At 41.5% G+C, this 20,805-nt stretch overlaps 1 protein-coding gene across 2 annotated transcripts in view; it reads left to right on the top strand.

The window, feature by feature from the left end:
- hip1 (huntingtin interacting protein 1) overlaps positions 1-20,805 on the top strand; it is a 236,106-nt gene that overhangs the window by 147,690 nt on the left and 67,611 nt on the right. For both annotated transcript variants that reach the window (XM_052035356.1, XM_052035357.1), the window contains exons 8-11: positions 1,885-2,025; positions 4,181-4,238; positions 5,255-5,330; positions 20,256-20,399. In XM_052035356.1, coding sequence (XP_051891316.1) covers positions 1,885-2,025; positions 4,181-4,238; positions 5,255-5,330; positions 20,256-20,399 — 419 coding nt within the window. The remainder of the gene's footprint in view (positions 1-1,884; positions 2,026-4,180; positions 4,239-5,254; positions 5,331-20,255; positions 20,400-20,805) is intronic.

The following is a 20,805-nucleotide window of genomic DNA, read 5'->3' as shown; positions in this document are numbered from 1 at the left end:
AAATATTCAAGGAATGTGCATCTACCATCCTTTGGGAAAACAAATTCCAAAGACGCTCAGTGCTCTGAGGAAAAAAAGACTTATCTCTAGCTTAAATGGACAACCCCTTAATTTTAAACAGACACCCCCTAGTTCTCCATTCTGTTCATGTCCTCCATGTCAGTACTCTTGAGGATCTTCTATGTTTCAATTGAGTCTACTTTCACTCTTCTAAACTGCAATATATTCCCAAGTCAAGACAGTATTTGACTTGATGGGGATCCTGCAGGTGGTGGTGTCCCTTTACACCTGCTGCCTTGTCCTTGGTGATAAAGGTTGTAGTATTGGGAGGTGCTATTGAAGCAGCTTAGGCATATAATAACATTGCATTTTGTAGATGGTACAGACTGTAGCTCTGGTGTGCTGGTGGTCAATCAAGCACCCTGAGTGCTGTTGGAGCTGCATATTAGATAAGCATAGAGTATTCAGTCATGCTTTTGAACTGTGCCTTGTAGCTTGTGGAAAGGCTTTGCGGGTGTGAGGAGGTGAGTCACTTACAACAGGAAACCCAGCTTCTCATCTGCTGTTCTAGCTGTAGTATTGATGTGACAAGTCTAGCTGAGTTTCTGGTCAGTAGTGATCACCAGGATGCTGATGATGGGGGACTTGGCAATGGTAAAGCCATCAAGGGTACGTGGTCACGTTCTTTCGTTGGAGATGATCGTTACCTGATACTTTTGTGGAGTAACTATTACTTGCTACTTATCCACCTGTGCCTGAATGTTGTCCGGGTCTTGCTGCGTGCGGGCACAGACTCCTTCATTTGCAGAGGAGTTCCAAGTGGAAAGGAACTGTGCAGTCATCAGCAAACATCCTCAATTCTGGACTTATGTTGGAAGTAAGGTCAATGAAGCAACTGAAGACAGTTGAACCTAGAACACTACACTGAGGAGGCTCATCATTACTGGCCTTTTAACCAGATTTTGACTTTTGTTTCTTCTGCTGCAACTCCTTTTATATAGGAATATCAATAATTGGTATCCTCTCCAATCTATCCTGTATTAGAAGGGTTTAGATGAGTTTTGGATTAGTAGCCACTGCATTAGGGTGGGTAATGGAGTTGAAGGGACATGTAGTTTGCTCCGTTTGCCAGAGTGCTACTGTCTATTCAAGACGCACTTAACTATTTGACTTTCTGACTATTTCCATTGACTTGGGCATTGATCTCTCCAAACCTTCTCCACTTCTGCATGGTTAGTGTCAGTCAGCTAGCTAAAAGTGCTGTCTTCCCTAAATGAGGTGGAATTGCTCAAACTAGTAGGGAAGTTAGAATGAACGGCAGTTCAAGATGTTTCTCAAAAATGGAGAAGAAAATTGAATATTGAAAATCTGAGCAGAAATTTTAAAAAAATAATGTTGAGGCCAAGACCAAACTTCACAGCACATGAAGTGGTAACTTGAATCACTTTATTTGTGAGCATTTCAGAAGTAATTGCATTGTCCATCACTCTTAGACAACTTTCTTCCTCTACTTCAATTACTTAACTAACATTTCTTTAAAAGATGCCACAATCTCTGCCTTAACCATTTCTTGTGATCAAGCAATGTGTTCCAGTAACCTTCATTAACTAGATAGTGCATTTCTCATTTGAACCTCTGTGATACTTTTTTTTCTTCTCTCTCAATGGAACTTGCAAATCCCTTCTGATAAATTATCTTTTGGAGACTTATCCAAAGCATTTTATGGATAAGTATTTCTGTGTGTTTCGTAAGAGTAGATTCTTTAGCAGGATGTTTCAAGTGTTGAGCTGCAGTGATAGTTTGCTGAATATGCTTTGTTTATGTCTGATGCAGAGTTGCTTTGTTAGTTCTGTTTGGTGATGCTGTTTCCCTTTTATTTTACAGTGTTTAGTTCTCTGGACATGTCAAGATCCGTCTCTGTAACAGCAGCTGGCCAGTGTCGATTGGCACCTCTAATTCAGGTTATTCTTGACAGCAGCCACCTCTACGATTACACAGTTAAACTTCTCTTCAAGTTACATTCTTGTAAGTATGAATGCACCATTTGCTTTGTAAGCCAACTTAGTGTCATGAATGTTCTGTGTAAGGCAATGCTTCACATAGACTGTGGCTCAGTGTCATATAATTCGTGAGTAGTTAGGCCACAGGCCTAGAATGCAGGAGATTGATGGAAAAATTTGGAAATTAGGCTTCCGTCACTAACACAACTTTATGGCCTTGAGGAATCCAAGTAACATTGAAACCATGAGGAATTTGGCAAAGCTCCCCACTGGCTGGGATTGGAGGAAGGTGGTTGTGACTGTTGGAGGTCAATTATCTCTGCCCTGGGGCAGGAGTTCCTCAGGGAAATGGGTGTAAGTATTGTCACCTGTGATAAGGTCATAACTGGGGATCTATGCTCATGATTACACAGTGTTCGCTTCAGTTTGCATCTCTAGATAATCCTGCATGTAGCAAGACATGGGCGACACAGGGGATGGGACTGATGAGTGGCCTGTAGCATTTGCCACGATCGTAGTCAACAGTGGAAAGATCAGCAACGTGAACTTCCTGGTGGTCACCAATGACCAGAAACTCAACTAAGCTGGTTAGATAAATACAATAGCTATGAAGTTCAGAGCTTAGTATTTTGAAATTAAGTGACTCATATTGTAAATACTTCAAGCATTTTCCATCAAGTGATGGAATATCCTACACTTCTTGGATGAATGCAGTTCCTCATGTTTAACATCATTCAAGACAAGACACTCCACTTGACTGGCACTCCACCCACCATCTAAAACATGAGATAATCAGTTAGCTTTTTGTCCATTTCCTTTGCCCTATCTTTATATTTTTCAAGCCTTTCTCCCCTCTGTCTGTTGTTTGGGTCCCTGGGGTTCAGAAATATTTCTCTTCTGAGGAGATTTGATAAGTTAGGACATGATTAATATAAAACTTTTCTTTTTAAATGGCTATCTAAGTGATTGACTGGCTGCTTAACTTTGGTGTCCTTTATCCAAGTTCTAAGATAGCGAGCAGGGTTGTGAATGATAAAGTTTATTCAGAGCCAGCATACACACTGCCTTTAAAACTATCTGATGGTGTCCATGCCTAATTTACACGGCTACAACAATGCCACTACCTGCAGGTAGCAGTAAGCATTGCAAACCACTTAAAAATAAACTGATGATTTACAGTCATTTGGGTGTTTATCAAAGTGACTAAGGGAAAAAAGCAGAACTTGTTCAAATAATGAAATTAGCCAAGGGTTCTGGGATCTGTGAAGAGCCCAAGTTGGGATGATAGTGATGGGAGGGGGAAGGAAATGGATGTCAGAGACAAGTCTCGATGAGGAGAATTGAGGGAACGGAACTTGATCAGTGGTTTTAATAATTAAAATGAATGAAGTTTTTGAACAATGTTTCTGAGCATACATACTATCGATTTATCTAAAGGAATGCAACTTGGCTAAAAATGTGATGCGCGTGCCACCAAATCTGAAGGCTTGGGAACCACCCAGATGCACTGTGTTTTAAAGATTTGACTAGATAGAGTTTGTGTCCTAGCAGGGGTAGTGTGTGGTAGGGGATCTGGGTGTTTGCCATTGTTGAACAAAATTAGATTCTAGTTGAGGATGTCAATAGGAAGCTATTAACTACAACTTTCTTCAGAAATTCCTGAAACAAAAACTTGACGACCATCACTTAAAATTCCCAAAGGACACACAATTGATCGTGAAATTAAACATAGAGGCTGACAGTAGACCACCTTGTTTTACTCCTCTTTTAAATGGGAGAATTGACTGACTGGTAAATTAACCTCTGTTTATTCTTATACCCACATTGAGGCCTGAGTACAAATCTGGAAAAAAAATCCAGGATTTGGCTGTAATAGCCATATTTTTAAGGAACAAATATTTCTCGTACTGATCATGTGAAGTGAGACTCCAGTAAACTCATTCTGGTTCTCAAACTTGCAATTAAAATTGTAATAGGAAAGGCTAGAACATGGTGCATCATCTGATTTTCAACAGCTGTCTTGAATAACTTTCCCTTGAGTTTTAGAAACACCACCAAAACAGTGAAAGCTGTTCATAAACATTTAAAATTTTATATAACTAATCCAAATAGCTGTGTCTTTGCCTTCTTTGTAGAATGCTTTATTGTAGTATCGGTTTTAAAACTGCATTTTCCTGCAGGTCTCCCAGCTGACACATTACAGGGTCATAGAGATCGGTTTCATGAACAGTTCAAAAAGTAAGTAGTAGCTTATCTCATCCTGTTGACTGTCCACCTCAGTCATTAACATTGTGAAATCAATGCTGTTTCCTCAATAAAGCTCATCTTTGAAACTGCTACGTTTTTGCTTTGCTAACTTTAATGTATAGCTGGATAGAGAGCTTCTTCCTGTAATGGATTTTTTGTAATGTCGCCAAACGTTACTTTTATTTGTATGGTGCTTTCATATTGTAAAGTATCTGAAGACCTTTACATATACTGTTAAGAGAGTGAAATAAAAATATGAAATTAAGTACTGTCTTTCACAACCATAAAGTTTTGAAATGTGATCATTATTGTAACGCAGGAAGGAAGTTAAGGGAAGGAGCCAAAAATGTGCTAAAGAAGATGGATTTTAATAAGGCTATTGACAATGGAGATGGGGGATGGATGCAGCAAGACTGAGGATGTTTGTAAAGTGATATCTAGTCAATGATTGAAGGCCTAGGATGATAGATAAACAGAGCCATGAGTCTTAGTGAAGTAGAAGTGGGATGGAGTGTATGTGGAGTGACTGGTGGGATTTTATATTGACCCATTCTTTGAATTATGTATTTTTATGTCCCTGGAATGTCTCTGATCATCAATTACCAGAAAATTATTGATTCCTAAAATAGCAAATATGTCTTCCAGTAACTGGTATCTATTTTCTCTAAAACATTACAAATATTCAATCCTTGTTGCATAGTTTAATGAGTTTCTGTCTCTGAACCCCATCTTCACAAACCTCTTCATTGTGCACTGGTCTGTTGCTGATGTCAAAAGATTTTTCTAATTGTAAATAGCATTCATTGATTATTTTGATGGATTTGTCAATGATGTGATCCATAAGCGGGAAAAAAAATGTTTCTATACTTAACCATGATATCCTGCCTATTTTCTCCCTCAAAACACTAGATTTCTGGACAGTCACGGTGCAGTATAACATATAGCGAGTTGACTTTTAATTTGCCTTTAAGAGTGTGTTCGACAATTTTACTATTTTTATTTCACAGACTGAAAGAGTTATTTTATAGATCCAGCAATCTACAATATTTCAAGCGACTGATCCAGATTCCACAGCTTCCGGAGGTAAGCTCCTTTTGAAGATTAAAATCACACAGATACACCATTTGTGGAAAAAAAGCATTTAAATTGTTACTGCTAAGAGCAAGATGACAATGCCAAGCAGGACTGACGTGTATTTATTTGGCATCTGTCAGACGATTTTCAGCGCTGTCTTGTACTATTCTGTCTAGCAAGCAATGACAATAAAAGAAACACTGAACATCATGGATTTAAGAAGCCAAATAAGGATGATACACATTGAAATGCAAGCCTCTTGGAGTTGTGTGTTGCAGTGGTGTGCTGGGTTTGTCTTGTATTCATGACAGAAAACACAGTTGCACGTAATCTTGAAACCTAGAGGGAAGTGGCAAGAGCCATCTTGTGGTTACCATTCTCTCAGAAGCTGCCTGAAACAATGGCCACATTACAAAGAAGTAATGCGCTGTAAGGTTTAGATGCTTCTCTTAGCCCCTTGAGAATAACCAGAGCACTTAACAACTCAACCTAGCTCCACTATTTAGAATGCAGAAGATGGTTGGTAGATTGTTTAATATTTATCAAGTCTATAGAAACTGCTACTGTCTCTTAATGTTCTGCATGAGGAGTGTTGTGTATTGTGGCAGAACAAGCACTTGTTACTTCCAATTATTGTGTCACAAGAGGCAGAGCAAGCAGAATAATGTTTTGTGAAAATGAGTGCTGTGAGATGTGCAGTCGAAGGCAAGTTGCTTTGATCCACAATGTCTTGTCATAAAAGTGTTGAGAAATCAGATTCAGCGATGAATTTCTAAAACTAATCTGATATGTGCATGAAAAGGAGAAATATTTAGGCATACATGCAAAGAGCTAGAGTGGGACACTTAATTTGTTATTGGTTTGTTATTGTCACAAATACCGAGATACAGTGAAAAGCTTTTGTTTGCAGAACAAAATGCAGAATATAGTGTGTTATAGTTCCAGAGAAAGTGCATTGCAGGCAGACAAATAAACTGCAAGGGCCACGACAAGGTAAATTGGGAGATCAAGAGTTCATCTTTGAGCATATGAGGGGTCAGTGATAACAACAGGATAGAAGCTGTCCTTGAGCCTGGTGGTCTGTGCACTCAAGCCTTTGTATCTTCTGCCCCACAGGAGAGGGGAGAAGAAAGAATGACCGGGGTTGGAGGAGACCTTGATTATGTTGGCTGCTTTCCCGAGGTAGCGACAAGTATAGTCTGAGTCAGTGGAGGGGAAGCTGGGTTGTGTAATGGACTGGGTTGCATTTACAACTCTTTGCAATTTCTTGTGGCCTTAGACAGAGCAGTTACCATACCAAGCTGTGATGCATCCAGTTACGATGGTTTTTATAGTGCATCTGTAAAAAATTGGTAAGAGTCATCGGGGACATGCCGAATTTCCTTAGCCTTCTGAGGAAGTAGAGGTGGCAGTGTGCTTTCTTGGATCTAGCGTTCAGGTGGTTGGAACAGGACAAATTGCCATTTCAGTCAAAAACCAGCACTGACAAATTAGGCTAAATGTCCTCTTTCTGTACTGTTTGATACCATATGAAGGTGATCTTGGGTTTGATCCCAATCTGGACTGATGTCAGCTAGAGGTTTGATGAAGAAGCTTATTAGAAAAAGAACCAGTCACAATTCACTCCTGATTTGCTGTTTAGTAACCTCTGCTCTAAAGTGCATGTGTATTACACAACAGGAGTAGTTGGCTCACTGTTGTATTCTGCATATGTGCACCCACAGACTGCTAACACAGTCATGAATGTGACTTCAGGTGCAACAAGTAAGGAGATTACCAGGCCAATTGGGATTGGTGACAGACTGCAAAAGGAGAGACTTTGGCGTTCAGAGATTTTAACTAACCGTGGTGCTATTTCCTTTCCACAGGTGTGCACAGGGGTTGGGAATAGGCAGTATCAAGGTTGTACAGTACACCAATGTCTCTAACTTACACTTTTTTAGACAAGGTTCTGAAGTGGCTGATGATTTGGTAATCACTTGTTGGAAAGGAACTCAGAGTAAAATGTCTGTTTCAGGAGTCTTGTGTCCTGTGAATGATGTGGCGCACCCATCAGAGCTGGCTGTATGTAATTCTAGTCACTGTATCAGGGATGTTGGCTTCGAAGAAGACACTGATTACCTTCAAGTTGACTTGGAAAACTTTGTGGAGATAACATTGGTGGTAACTCCTCAATCAACCAGGATCGACCAGTAGTCAGGCTTGAGGTCTTGATCTTAATTCTCTTTTTGGATGGCTAAAGGCTGTATTGATAGACTGAAGATGACGGTGAATTTTATCATTGATATTTGGTTTAGAGAGATGGCTCCTAGATATGAGAAGTTGGCCCATTTTTTTCGAGGGTCTCATTGTGGAACTTTTATTTTCAGAGGGCACTGCTGTCTGTTGGGGACTGGTTGGTGGGGGACCTTTGTTTTGCAGATATTTGAGTGCAAAGCCCATGCTCCTCTCTAAAGTGTAGGTGACGTAGAATAAACAGTTTCCCATTTGTCCTGTAGATTAACTCCAAACCAGCAGGGATCTTGTTGGAAATGAGGTGCAGCATTGCAACAAGAAAGACTGAGGAAAGTGTTGAGGTGATGATCCAGCTTTGCTTGAGACCAGCCGAGATGGAGATCGAGTCTGATGTGGCCCACAGGTTAAGATCATGACTTTTAAGCAATCAGGTAGCAGATGTAATATGAAGATGATTTTTTTTTCAGTAGGCACCTCTTGTCTTCTTGTCTTGACAAGTTCACTTCCATTCTTGCCTGTTAGTAAGGTGGATGTTTGGATTGTAGATGGTATTGACAGCTCTGAAAAATCTGCTTGTGTTATGGTTATCAGTGAACTGCTGGAACTTCTGTGAATGTATCCACCCATCATCGTCTGTTCTTTCCATCATTGGATTTCTCTTGGACCTCAGCCTTCAAGTGCCAATGGAGCTATTTCTTTTCCCCTGAGACATGGTGGAGCTTCCAATCCAGGAACGCCTTGCTTTTGTAGTTAATTCACTTCTGGATCTTTTGGTCATTCTAACTTTTGAAACTGTGACAAAGTGACCTTTGTTTCAATAAGTACTATCTCCTGGCTCCTCTCCTCCCTTTTAGAAACCATTTTAATTAATGGCATTTCAGTACTGAATCTAAAGGAAGTGATAAAGCAAACAAGGAAAAACTTTAACAAAGCTATCATCTCCTATTGGCTGCCTACACTCCACTATAAGTAGTTACAGAATCTTGTCTGTCTTCAAAACCAACCTGCATTTTTCAGCAAATAGTAAAGAATTAGAATTGGTGCTTTCTTGATATGCTAAACCTTAGTGTTTTGCACTTGCATCCATATAGAGTCCCTGAAATGAAATAATAAAAGTTGACCTAAAGACATTTGAAATGGCTACAGTGTGATTTAAAACCTGAAATGTGCACTAAAGCAGGCTGTGGATGGTTCCATTGGGACCATAATTTCATGCCACTGGCAGTAGTTTGGCAGAAGGCATGCAATGGCTTCCATGGCAGAAAGAGGCTTTAGGGGAGAGGGAGAGAGCTCCTAAGTGCATTCAGAGAGTCTTCGTTCAAGCAACACCTGCTCTGAGGAAGGTCTTGTGCACTTTGGAACCAGTGAACCCATCAGGAGTATCATTAGAAGAGGTTGGCAAGAGGTGACTGAAATAGTGAGAATCACCAAATTATAGAAGGAACTTTGCAAACTTACCAGATAGATCAAGCTCAACTCTAGACCAAAATGGTCCTGAAGAAGGCTCCTGACCTGAAATGTTGACCGCCTGCTTTTCTCCACGGATGCTGCCTGACCTGCTGAGTTCCTCCAGCATCATCGTGTTTTTCATCTAGATTCCAGCGTCTGCAGTCCTTTATTTCTCGACCAAAATAAGTACTGCTCTTTCATGGTTATATGCCCCCTACACCGGATATCCTAGCCTCTCCACCACTCAGAGGATAAGCCTCCAAAGGAACAATAATGAAAAGGTTGCCTGGTGATCCTCCTCGCCTCCCTTTATACAAAGCTGTTATCAATAGGAGGGGGCCCAAGTAAATGCAGAGCCTTTCCCTGATGGGCGATCCTCCTGCTAATACTGGACAGAGTGGGGAGGTGGGGCTCCCTAAACCCCAGGCTGCTCGAGGAGGTGAGTCCTGCAGTCTCATGGTGATTGCTACGTTCCCTTTAACTTCATCTTCACCAGCCGAGCCCCTCATTACTATTTATGTATCAGAATCACCATATGATGTTTTGACTGCAGCTAACAAGTACAACTGTCTTCTGTTTTACCTGTAATGGGTTTTGGGGCAAGCTACCTGGTTCGCCCTCCCCAGAGCGGAGGACAGGATAGGGAGAATGAGAGGAGGAGGACGAGGAGAGCTAGGATGAAGAGCACAATGTATCAATACACCTGATGGCCCACAGCAGCACCTCAGAGACACACTGTGAAAGATGAATGGGCTTGGTTTAATGGAAGCATATTGCGGGAAGTTATGCAGGCAGGTGCAGGAAGTCTGATGTGGGAGCTTCTCTGAGATGGTTGGTTTATACATCCTGAGTGTATGGATCACCATTGGGATGCTTTCCTAATAAGGCTGGTGCTGATGCGTGTTGAGTTGGTGTATTAGCTGTCAGACCGGCCTGTCCGAATGCAGGAGGTGACAAGGAGTACAGATAGTCGATGTCCGGATTTTGTGGAGCATCATGTGCTCCATTCTGGGTATCATGCACACTTCTTTGGCGGGATTGGTGTGATCCAGCACAGGGTGCCTACAGGAGACACGAGAGACTGCAGATGCTGGAATATGGAACAACATACATTATGCTGGAGGAACTCCGCATCGATGGAAGGAAATGGACCGTCGATGTTACAGGTTGAGACCCTTCATCTGTACTGGGTTTGGGGCAACAATGGGACCAGAGAAAAGCAGTCCAGATGAAGAGACTCAACCTGTAACTTCGACTGTCCATTTCCCTCCCTAGGTGCTGTATAATCCACTAAGTTCCTCCAGCATCTTGTATGTTGCTCCAGAGTGCCTACAGGTTCAACTATCAGTTGCTCTGGAGGTACATACAGAGGTCACACAAAGTACTCCTGCTTCCATGCAGTTTCCTACTGATCCATCAAGAGGTCTGGGCACTGCCATGTAACCAGCTTGAAGCTCCACAGAAAGAATAACAATGTCAGGGTACAATTTGATGTTCTCATTGAACGACAAGATGCCGTTTGTCAGCAGATGCTCTTGTTGGATGCGGGGATTCAGCTTACAGTTCGACAGGAGCAAGGGGATGCTACAAGCTACAGCTAGCTTGTTCTCCATAAACTGAGAGACGCTGCATATTTGCAGATGCCTCCCTGTATGACCGGAGAGATGCCTCGCGAGGGCAGATTACTTTTCTGCTGGAGCATAGGGATGGCCTGTGGGAACTTGCTTCTCCTGCATGAGCAGGTATCCCCAACCCACTTTCTCACTTCCTTGTTTTGAGTAGACACCTGCACAGATTATGCAAGAGAACTGACTTGGAGGAGAAGAATGAAGACATTAGTGACCAGACACCTGTGATTCGAGGTCTATCAGATGCATCACCTCTAAGTCTGAAAGTTGAAACAGTGGTTGAGTTCCAGCAGGTTGTTGCACCATTATCTGCACAGTCCTCTGAGGGGTTGCTCGATGTGTAGGGTTTGAGGTGACATTGATGCCTTCCCTCACATAGGCACCAATTCATCCCTCTCTGCTGCCTTGTGCCTCACAGCCAGCTATCCTGACTGCCCCTTCATTTGGTCCTGGGCAGCATCCTTCATCTGGTCCAACGTACCTTGTGGATCATCAATGACATTCATATAGGCTCAGGGAAAGGGAGAGACTTTCAGCAGTCAGACTGGAGCCACAGAGGGACAATGTGATGCAGTACCAGGGCAACAATACCCTCATAAAAGATGGTGAAATGGGAAAAGCACTGGGGTGTTAAAATTCAGTCAGTTGTTATGATTTTTGATTTTTGTGGCATTTGATTTTTTTTAATCTTTATTCTTCTGAAGGCACTTAGAGCATTGCACAAATGTAACAAATCTCTGCCTTCGTTGCACAGAGATAAGTAACACTGGTGTGGCAGCTGCTGGCTTTCCTGCAGAACCCACTATACCTCATTTAGAAACGCTGCTAGTGGAGTGGTATCACCATTCATGAAATGAGTCTCTGAACAACTAAATACTGGAGAAAGCACTTGCTGTTAGTTTCAGTCCACCCATGGGATGTTCAGAAACTGCCCAGTCATGTCTCCTGACATCAGCAGTGTGCTCCTCTAAATAAAAAGGAATGCAACAGACCAGTGTGATGTTCCGAGACAGTTCCACAATGGTGTTGGTTGCATTTTTGAGACCGATTTCTGTATGTTTGGAACTGGTTATTGAGTGCCTGAAAGTGGAAAGGTTGAGTATGCTGACGTAGTGTGTGGAAGTGCCTAGTCCAATTTTACAGTGGCGTGATGTCATCAAGAAGCGACCGCTGTGGCAGTTCACTCTGGGTAAAACTTTTTTTGTACAATTAGTGCATTAAAACAAGTGGTAATTTATTCCATTTCTAGGTGAGTTTACTTACAAAGTTTATTTAGGAAGGATTAGTACAATAACAACAGAGTCTGTACAAGTTGTAACAGGCAAAGTTCTGTGCAATCTTCTGCAGTGTTGTTGGCGGTAGTGGTGATTCAGTCTCCCTATGTATGAACATCTCTACCATTGTGATCACTGTATAATTTATTCATTTCTGTGAATCTGGACATCACTGGCAAGGGCAGCATTCCTTGCCCTTCCCTAATAACCTTTGAGAAGGTGATGTTGAGTTATTGTCTTGAACTACTTCAGTCCTTCTGGTGAAGTTTCTCCCAGAGTGCTTTTGGGTTGGGAGTTTGAAGATACATTTCCGAGTTGGAATGGCGTGCGACTTGCTGGGGAACCTGCAGATGGTGATGTTCGCCCACCAGCTGCCCTTTGTCCTTCCGGCTAGGAGAGGCTAACCATTTAGGAGGTGCATTTGGAGTAGTCTAGGTAAATAGATGTGGTGTGGAGGGATTGAATAATTGTGATGGTTGGTGGGGTGGTAATTGAGTAGACTGCTCTGTCCTGGATGATGCCAAGCTTCCTCAATATTGTTGGAGCTATATTGACTAGGTACTTGCCACTTGTCAGCCTAAGCCTGAATGATGCTTAGGCATTCCAGAATGATCTGCTCGTGCTAAGGAACAGAACATGAGCAAAATCCCTACATTTGACCTGGGATAATTGACTTCCAAAAACCATAAACATCTTTTATCCACGTTTGACAACAACCACTGAAATGTTTTCTCTTGGATGCCCATTCTGTACTCTCAGCTTTTTTTGAAACTAATGTTCTTCCTATAACAAGGCATAAAATTTTGAATTCATTACTCTTGTTTTATCTGACTTCAGGGTTTAATATCATCAGTGCACTTCTTTGAGTTGTAGGACCATGGGTCAGAAATTTAGAATTCAAGTCATTCAGATTTTAATAGATGGAATTTTTCAAGGCTGCACATGGTATGATGACCTTCATGTCCAAATCCTGATGTGTTCCCTCACACAATCCAAGAGTGCAGAGTTTTTAACTTCACCCCTTAGTATTCCTTAAAGCAGGGGAATAGCACGTGATTCTGAGATAACCCGTGGTAGAAAAATGCATGGGTTGTGGGCATCTTGAGTGGTTTTACTAGACTCTGGAGACAATACTAAATCATTTTTTTGGAAGTAATACACTGTCTGTGCTCTCAAGATTCCATTGAATGAATTAGTAATTTATACCATTGTTCTGGGGCTGGAAGTGTTTTGTGTTCACTGCCGCCAATGCTACACAACAAATCATTTGATCCGAGCCAGTGTTCTGCTGTGTTTTCCTCTATATCTTCGAGAATGGTTTCCTTTTGAGTATCTTTACTAGTTCTTGGCCTAATGCATAAATTTCCAAGATTTAGGTAAAGAGCCAGTCGTTCTTAATACTCGTACTTTTATTTAGTTCAAACTTGCTTTATGCTGAAAATATGGCTGAAGGAGTCCTTAACTCATGAAATGAAGATTAAGAAAGCAGCTGGTCAGGTTGGACAGAATTATTTTCACTGCAGAAATGAGTTAAAGAGCAGCTTTGGCAGATTTTTTTTGGAATATTAATTTTTTCAATGGCTATTCTTTGTATAGGCATCTTGCACCATACAATTATAACAATACTGCACATCAGGAAAGGCCTGTGACAATATTTTGTCCCATTACTACCACAAAAGGCAAGTGCCACAACTGCTATCGTCACATGCAAGTTTCCCTCTATCTCTTGCATCATCCTGACTCAGAAATAGTATTGCCAAGCCATCATCATTACTAATGAAGATCTTGAAACTGGCTACCTAAGAGCACTCTGGAGTCCCATCAATGCATAAACTGCATCCATTCAAGAAGCCAAGTGGCCTCTGGCTTCTCAAGCCAATTAGGAGTTCAAGCCATGCCCGTGTCCCGTGAATCTTTATTTTAAAAAATGGTCCATTTTCATTGTTGAAAGATCCCAGTCATTAAATTTACAATCATTGAAAACTATAACTGTTGTATTTTCTATTTGCAGGTATTTCTAATTAGTTAAAATGCAGAATGGCTTTTAGTTTAGACCTCTCTTGAATTCTCCAAGTTCCCTTCTTATTTCTTCAAAAACGAAAGATGCTCGTCACCTTGCTCAGGTGAGTATTTCTTTGGAATGAGACCAGAACCTGTTAGCAAGGCATCTTATCAAGAACAATGTTGCCACCAACTTCAGTCCTGTTTTAAAACCACACTTTCCTCTAGGAGTCACTTGATAATAATCAGAAGGATTTTACGCTCAATTGTTCTACCAACTGGGCCAGTTGTAACATCCACGCCACCATATCTGAGACAACATTTTTCAAGGCTTGATCTTTGTATCTCATAGTTCCACGCTTCTTTCTGATGGATGATTTAGAACAGCTACAAATCCAATTTAAATTGGTTAATTAGTCTAATAATCGTGAGAAGAAGGAATGTACCTCTGGAATGCCACCATCAAACTTGTCCATAGGCTCGGCGTTGTTGCGTGCTGCATAATTTGATCAGGTTTGCCATCATCAGATTCTTCAGATCTCCTTATCAACCATTTATGCTTCAGGTGGTTACAGCAGCTAGGGCCCATTCAATCCTATTTAGTCTTCCATATTTTATGCAGCGGATGAAAACCAGAAGGCTTCAGTGTTGGCTCAGGGATTAGATGATGACCTATATGTGGCCCACCCTGTTAAATGGACATTGAGAAGAGGGAAATCCACAACTGAAGTGATCACAATGCAACCAAATGCTTGACAATCTCCTGGTGAATGGAGCAATAATCAAGTTCTTCTCTCACAGTATGGATACAGATAGCCTCCGGAGGGGAGCAGCTTGCATCTTCTAGATCTGCACAAAGGGTGACAAATCATTCCTATTACGACTGACGAAATTAACGTATTGTTGTCATGTAGATGATCTAATGGCTGACTTGAACCTCGCAAAATGGCACACGAAGGCTTAAGAATGGGAAAACTAGTTTACATCATTATATGTGATTGAATGCTCTGTTGGTATTTGTGTAGATTGCCACATGAGAAATGACCACTTGAGCGAGATAGGAAAAGGATGCTGGCATTATGACCCTGACAATAGTTGGTGCCTTTAGGAAACATGGGGAGAAATGTGAGGATTGGGGAAGAGAACTTTCAATCCTTCAGTACTGTAGGAGAAATGTAAACAAAGCTCATGCTCCTTCTGCATTTGCTCTCTCTCTTGCATTTTATTTTTCCCTCTGCTCTCTGCAGAGAAACCTGAAGGCCTGGCTCCTCTGGCTCCTGCTTTAGTGAGGATTGCAAATGAATACAAAATTCTGTCATTCGTTATTCAGTGAAAAGGCACCCACTGAGAGTTCTGCTCTGACTCTTATTCACAGATACTATTTTTGCAGTGCCCTACAGGGTTTTCAATCTATTCCAATGTTAACTTAAAAAGCAGCTCTACCTCACTTTGCTGTTATATGGAAAACCATTGGCTGACTTTGAGTCATTTTGTCATCACTGTTCAATGTTTGGTATTTTCTGACAACAGCATATGGCTGGCACTGATCACTATGCAACGTGCAAAGAATGAATGCATCTGTTCATAAATTCCCTGATGAGCAGTTCACTAATACAGTATTCATCAAAGAAGAGTTCCTGCCCATTGATTTCAAGGCAGCCCTCAGTGGTCTCTGTAATCATCTCCCCAGCAGTCATTTGTTCCCATTGAAAATGAAAGAAGAATAATCCATTATTTTTGAAGAGGGTAGGGGTGGGGGATGCAATAATAGCAGGAGTATTTTCCTAATGACAAAAGTGATTCCTAGTTTTACTTCATTTCATTCAGTGACATATATTTTGAAGATCAGGTTTAATTATGTTATTCTGTACCCTCTAAATTATGAATACTTGGCAGTTTAAGATAACTATACTGACATATATAGCACAAAGGGGATGAAGTAGGAGTGATTGCCAGTTAGCATAGTGGTTAGCATAATGCTTTACATCGCCAGTGACCCGGGTTCAAATCCGGCCACTGTCTGTAAGGAGTTTGTACGTTCTCCCCGTGTCTGTGTGGGTTTCCTCTGGGTGCTCCAGTTTCCTCCCACATTCCAAAGAGGTACAGGTTAGGAAGTTGTGGGCATACTATGTTGGCGCCGGAAGCGCGGCGACACTTGTGGGCTGCCCCCCCAAAATCACTATGCAAAAGATGTATTTCACTGTGTGTTTCGATGTACATGTGACTAATAAAGATCTTATCTTATCTTTTCATGGGAAAATGCTCTCCATAATTGTGGGATATTTACTAAGTTGCACTTTGCATCCCAGAGTTCCTGGACACCAGTGGATTTGCTGTGTTCCTTGTAGTTAGGATTCATTCTCCTGTGATTTCCCACTAAAGGGCAAGATTGCAGAATACTTTGTAACTTGCTTCTGGTCTGCAGATTCTTTTCAACTGCAGATGAAGATGATATGCTCATGTGAGACTAATCACTGGAACCACTTTCTATTAAATTCCTGCTTTCAGCCTCCTGTGTTCAGCTGACTTACTTGAATTTAAGAATTATGAAAAGCTTGAAGTCAATGCAAAATTATGCATTTTGTTAAATTTCCCTCATTCAGCTGAACTTTAGTTTCAGTTTTTCCATCATTAAATGATCCCATGTTATGGGGAACACTGACTTTTTTCCTCCAGTGCTGCCCATCAGGCTGGTTTAACAAACAATCTGCTGGAGGAACTCAGCGAGCCGAGCAGCATCGGTGGGAGGAAAGGAATTGTTGACATTTCTGGTCGAAACCCTGCATCAGGCTGTTGGTTTTGCTTGTGGTGGTTACTGCCTCTGCTGGTTTTATGCTAGTGTCCCCTAAATCTGCAGTTCCTTGCCCCTCCTGAGCTCCCCCCTGTAAAGACAGGCCCTGGGTACCTTGACTGAAAATAACAGTGCTTATTTCCAGGGACTGAGTGTTGCTGGATTGGTTCTAATTTCAACTTGATTATCGACGCTCAGATTGTACACAGCACAAATGCTGATTTCTTATGAAGATGGACATAGCCACTCTCCAGTTGATGTAAGTTCCTCCTGTCCTCGTCACTCCCTTGCTGTTTCTCCTACATGATCTGATTTTGACATTTTTTTGTGGGTGGGCAGCTGTCAATGGAAAAAGTAGGTAAATGGGAATGCACAAGCTTCCAACAACAATGTGAGTTGTGTGCTGTGATCTTTTTTGACACCACAGATTGTCTCATGATTTTGATGTACTGAGTGATGTAATTGTACTAGGTAGAGGCCTTTTAAGCTGGTGAAAATCCTGATGAATCCATTTTTGTTATTGTCTGTGAGATTCTGATGTCTGGTCTCTGGAGGTTGGTATCACTGGAGTTCCCATAAATGCTGAATGACTCTTGTTTACACAGTCTGCAGCAGACTCCCAGGGTTCTTGTGTATTGACTGATTCCAGAAAATTGCCTTTGGACAGGAAGGCACTTGTTTTCTTCAAATAAGGAGTAGTATGTTAGCGTGACTGTGGGAGAAGGCTGTGTCCTCAAGGTACCCTGAAAATGAGATTGGCAATACGCCAGGTTACTGAGGTCATATTGAAATGTAAACAAATAATTTTCAGTAGATGAAATACAACAGTCCCTGTGGCTATTACATTTAGCATTAGTCAAACATTAGGAATTATTTGCAAGCAATGCCCTTGGTACAGGTCCCAGGTTAGCAATGCTGATGTTTTATAGGATTTCAGAGTTTACAGTAAATCACTGAATTTTGTATGAACTTTTCATGGAAAATGCAGGTGGTGATCAAATTGCTATCATTTTGGAAGGTACCAAAATCCACTGAGCCCAGAAAATATCTTTGTGGATTTTAAGAGCCATTCATTGTTCTTTTCAAAAAAATTCTGGAGCAAATCTTGGGCAGAACACACCTGTACAAACAAACAACGTACTTACAACTCAAGAACCAGGTGTCAACTTGCCACAGAACATGTGGACAGTTGTAAACTGGTCATGGCTGATGTGCTACCTTGAAACTTCATCTAACCAGGCCATGGGCAACATCATAATATCTTGCCCCCAACACAGATTCCAGGGTAACACCTTGAAGTTGCATTTGATCTCTGGCAGGACAATGAACTGGTTGGGGGATCTGAACCTCACAGATTTTCTTCCTAAAGTCATAGGAAGAAGATGACTGCTCTTCCCAGCTGGAATTTAGAGGATGATCTTTGGCAAATAGACAATTACCTGTTGGACTTTTACCTCCATCTTCCAACAATGATGGATTGTGTAATGAATTGGGTAATGAATCTGATAGTTGTCTAATCTACAAAGGCAGCGCTGGAAACAGTGACAATAGGAAATTTAGAATTTTAAAATAGGGGCTCACACATCTCTGAACTTCTGTGGCCTACCTAATGCCATTCCAGTGCTGAGTGTTGTTGCTTGGAACAGGAAGGCTTTGACCATGCAGGATAGTCAACTTGATGCTGATTTTGAGCTGCAAATACTCAGGTGGTCCATTGAGGGGGCTGCCTGAAGTCAATACATGTCAACAGCTTGTATGTCCTCACTAGAATAGTTCCACCAGTCACCCAGAGACCTGTGATCAACCACGGAGAAAGGAGCAACAAACAGAGGATGCCAGAGAGCTTTACATATTCATGCATCTGCAGAAGATATCTGAAGTCATGAAGAAGCCTTCTTAACAACAACATAGGTAGCCTGTCTTCCTGCTGCATCTGTCAGCAAGTAGTTGTGGGTAGAATTGCTTGCAGACTTCATCAGTTAGGGTGACAGAACAGTTGTCTGCTGGGGTAGAGGAGAAATGAACCATCTGGAAGGTCCTAATCTGCCTCTGTAATAAGTTGTCCAGTCCAACTGATGTGGTGAAATGGCCCAGTGCTATAATAGCTGAGACTTGCGAGGTGCAGACTATGCAACACCTTTTGGTGTGGTCATGCTCACAGATGCCCCATACACAGTTCAGGATCTTGCTGAGGGCTGCGTGTGAGCTTTGTGTTGTACCCATGATCAGAAGGATATTTGACTTTGGATGGACGTGAAGAATTGTGTTTGATTTGTCCTCTGGAGTTGCACTGACAAAGCTGCATTTATTACAGAACCTCGAATGTATTGGTGTTCCCATGCTGATTTGGGGTTGGAAATGACAGAATATTGGCCCAGCAGCTGTGAAGAAACATTGGTTTAAACATGATCATGATCTTCATGCTATATATTGTCACCCACAATAACAAAGCATTAACTTGGTACCATTTCACGTAGAGATAAAATGACTCAAAGCACATCAGAGCTGTAACCAGGGGAAAATGTATATCACAGCAAAGGAACAGGTTTTAAAATCATTTTTTTTTAATTAGGAAAAAAGGAGAACAGGAAAGTACTGAAGGGGAAGGGTTTGGGGAGAAAGTTTCAAACTATGGTGTTCAGTTATTAAAGGTTTGACCACCAATGTGGGAAGAAGGAAGGAGCGATTGTATAAAAGTTCAGAGTCGGAGTACAATTGAGATTGTTGGAATGGAGGACATTCCACTCGGAAAGGCCTGTGGATTTAAATGTGGCAACAGTTAACATCTGAGGTGTTAGAAACCTGGGACTCTGCATCTTTGTAGGTCAACGAGGATTGCTATAATAAGTGAGCAGGTGAAGCAGAGTATTGGCAGCAGAGCTTTGGATGAGCTCAAGGTTGTGCAGAATGAAGGCTGTGAGACTGCTTTGGTCATTAGGAAATGATGAGCCTTCCTGTGGGTTTAAGCATAATGTGGGCTGAGCAGGGGAAGACCGGAAGGAGAGACGGAAGCAATCGGTCTTTGTGGGAATCGACATCGGATCAGAAACTAAGGTTGAATAAAATAAAATGCCAAAGTTTTACATGAGATGATGGCTGAGCTCAGATAAATAGAATTATTAAGAAAAATGTGGGACATGAAGATGGTTGCCACGGTTTTGCACTGGCGAAGTGCACAAAACTGAAGCTGTGATGCAATTCTGATGGACAGAGTGGGAAGATTTTGTACATCTGCCAACAGATTTAACTGAAATCTTAATAAATTTGTCCTATCATCTTTGTAATCATTCAGATTTCTTGCTGTTAAATTTCCTTTAATCAATATGCATTTGAATGCTGAATCATGACCCAGAAATTGCTGTGCTGATATTATTATCAGATGTTTAATCTCTTTGTTCGAGGTTCCATTCTCATTTCCTGCAAAGAAATATTGATGTTTCGGCTGCAGATTGAACAATCCACATCCAGAGCATTAACCATATTACATTTAACAATTGACTGTGTACTTTCATCCTTTTTTTTAACTGAGTATAGTTATTTGTTTGTTTTCTTGCAGAATCCTCCGAACTTCCTGCGGGCCTCTGCTCTGTCTGAACACGTCAGCCCTGTTGTGGTGATCCCCGTGGAGTCGACCTCCCCGGACAGTGAGCCGGTTGTGGAAACTGATGACCTGGTTGAGATGGATCCATCGTCCCAGCAGGTACGAGACAAGGTGTTCAATGAGAACTTGTTATATAGCAAGGAGACTAGGAAGAAACTTGTAAAACTTGACACGATGTTTCTGAAGGTCAGCTTCAATACACTTGGTGTCATTCTCCTGTTGGACAAGTGCATTGGATGTCAACTACTTCATCAGAGTAAAAGTGAACATTGGACAGGAGACTTAAAACTAAGCTATTTCTGGCGATCCGATTGGAGGAAGGTAACTGGATAGATTCCACTTTGGCTAAATCTTTTGATGGCCTATTTACCACCAAGGTAGCTGCTTGCAACAAAACTCAAATTTGTGAGCAGTAAACAAAATGTGTTTTCCTTTTTTCCCTCCCAAGGGCAATCAGATAAATTTTTGCTTTTCATTTTGAGCCCCTATACTTAATCTGTATAAT

This window comes from Pristis pectinata, chromosome 21 (assembly GCF_009764475.1).
Source record: "Pristis pectinata isolate sPriPec2 chromosome 21, sPriPec2.1.pri, whole genome shotgun sequence".
NCBI classification, from domain to species: domain Eukaryota; kingdom Metazoa; phylum Chordata; class Chondrichthyes; order Rhinopristiformes; family Pristidae; genus Pristis; species Pristis pectinata.
This window is presented reverse-complemented; position numbering and strand designations above follow the sequence as displayed.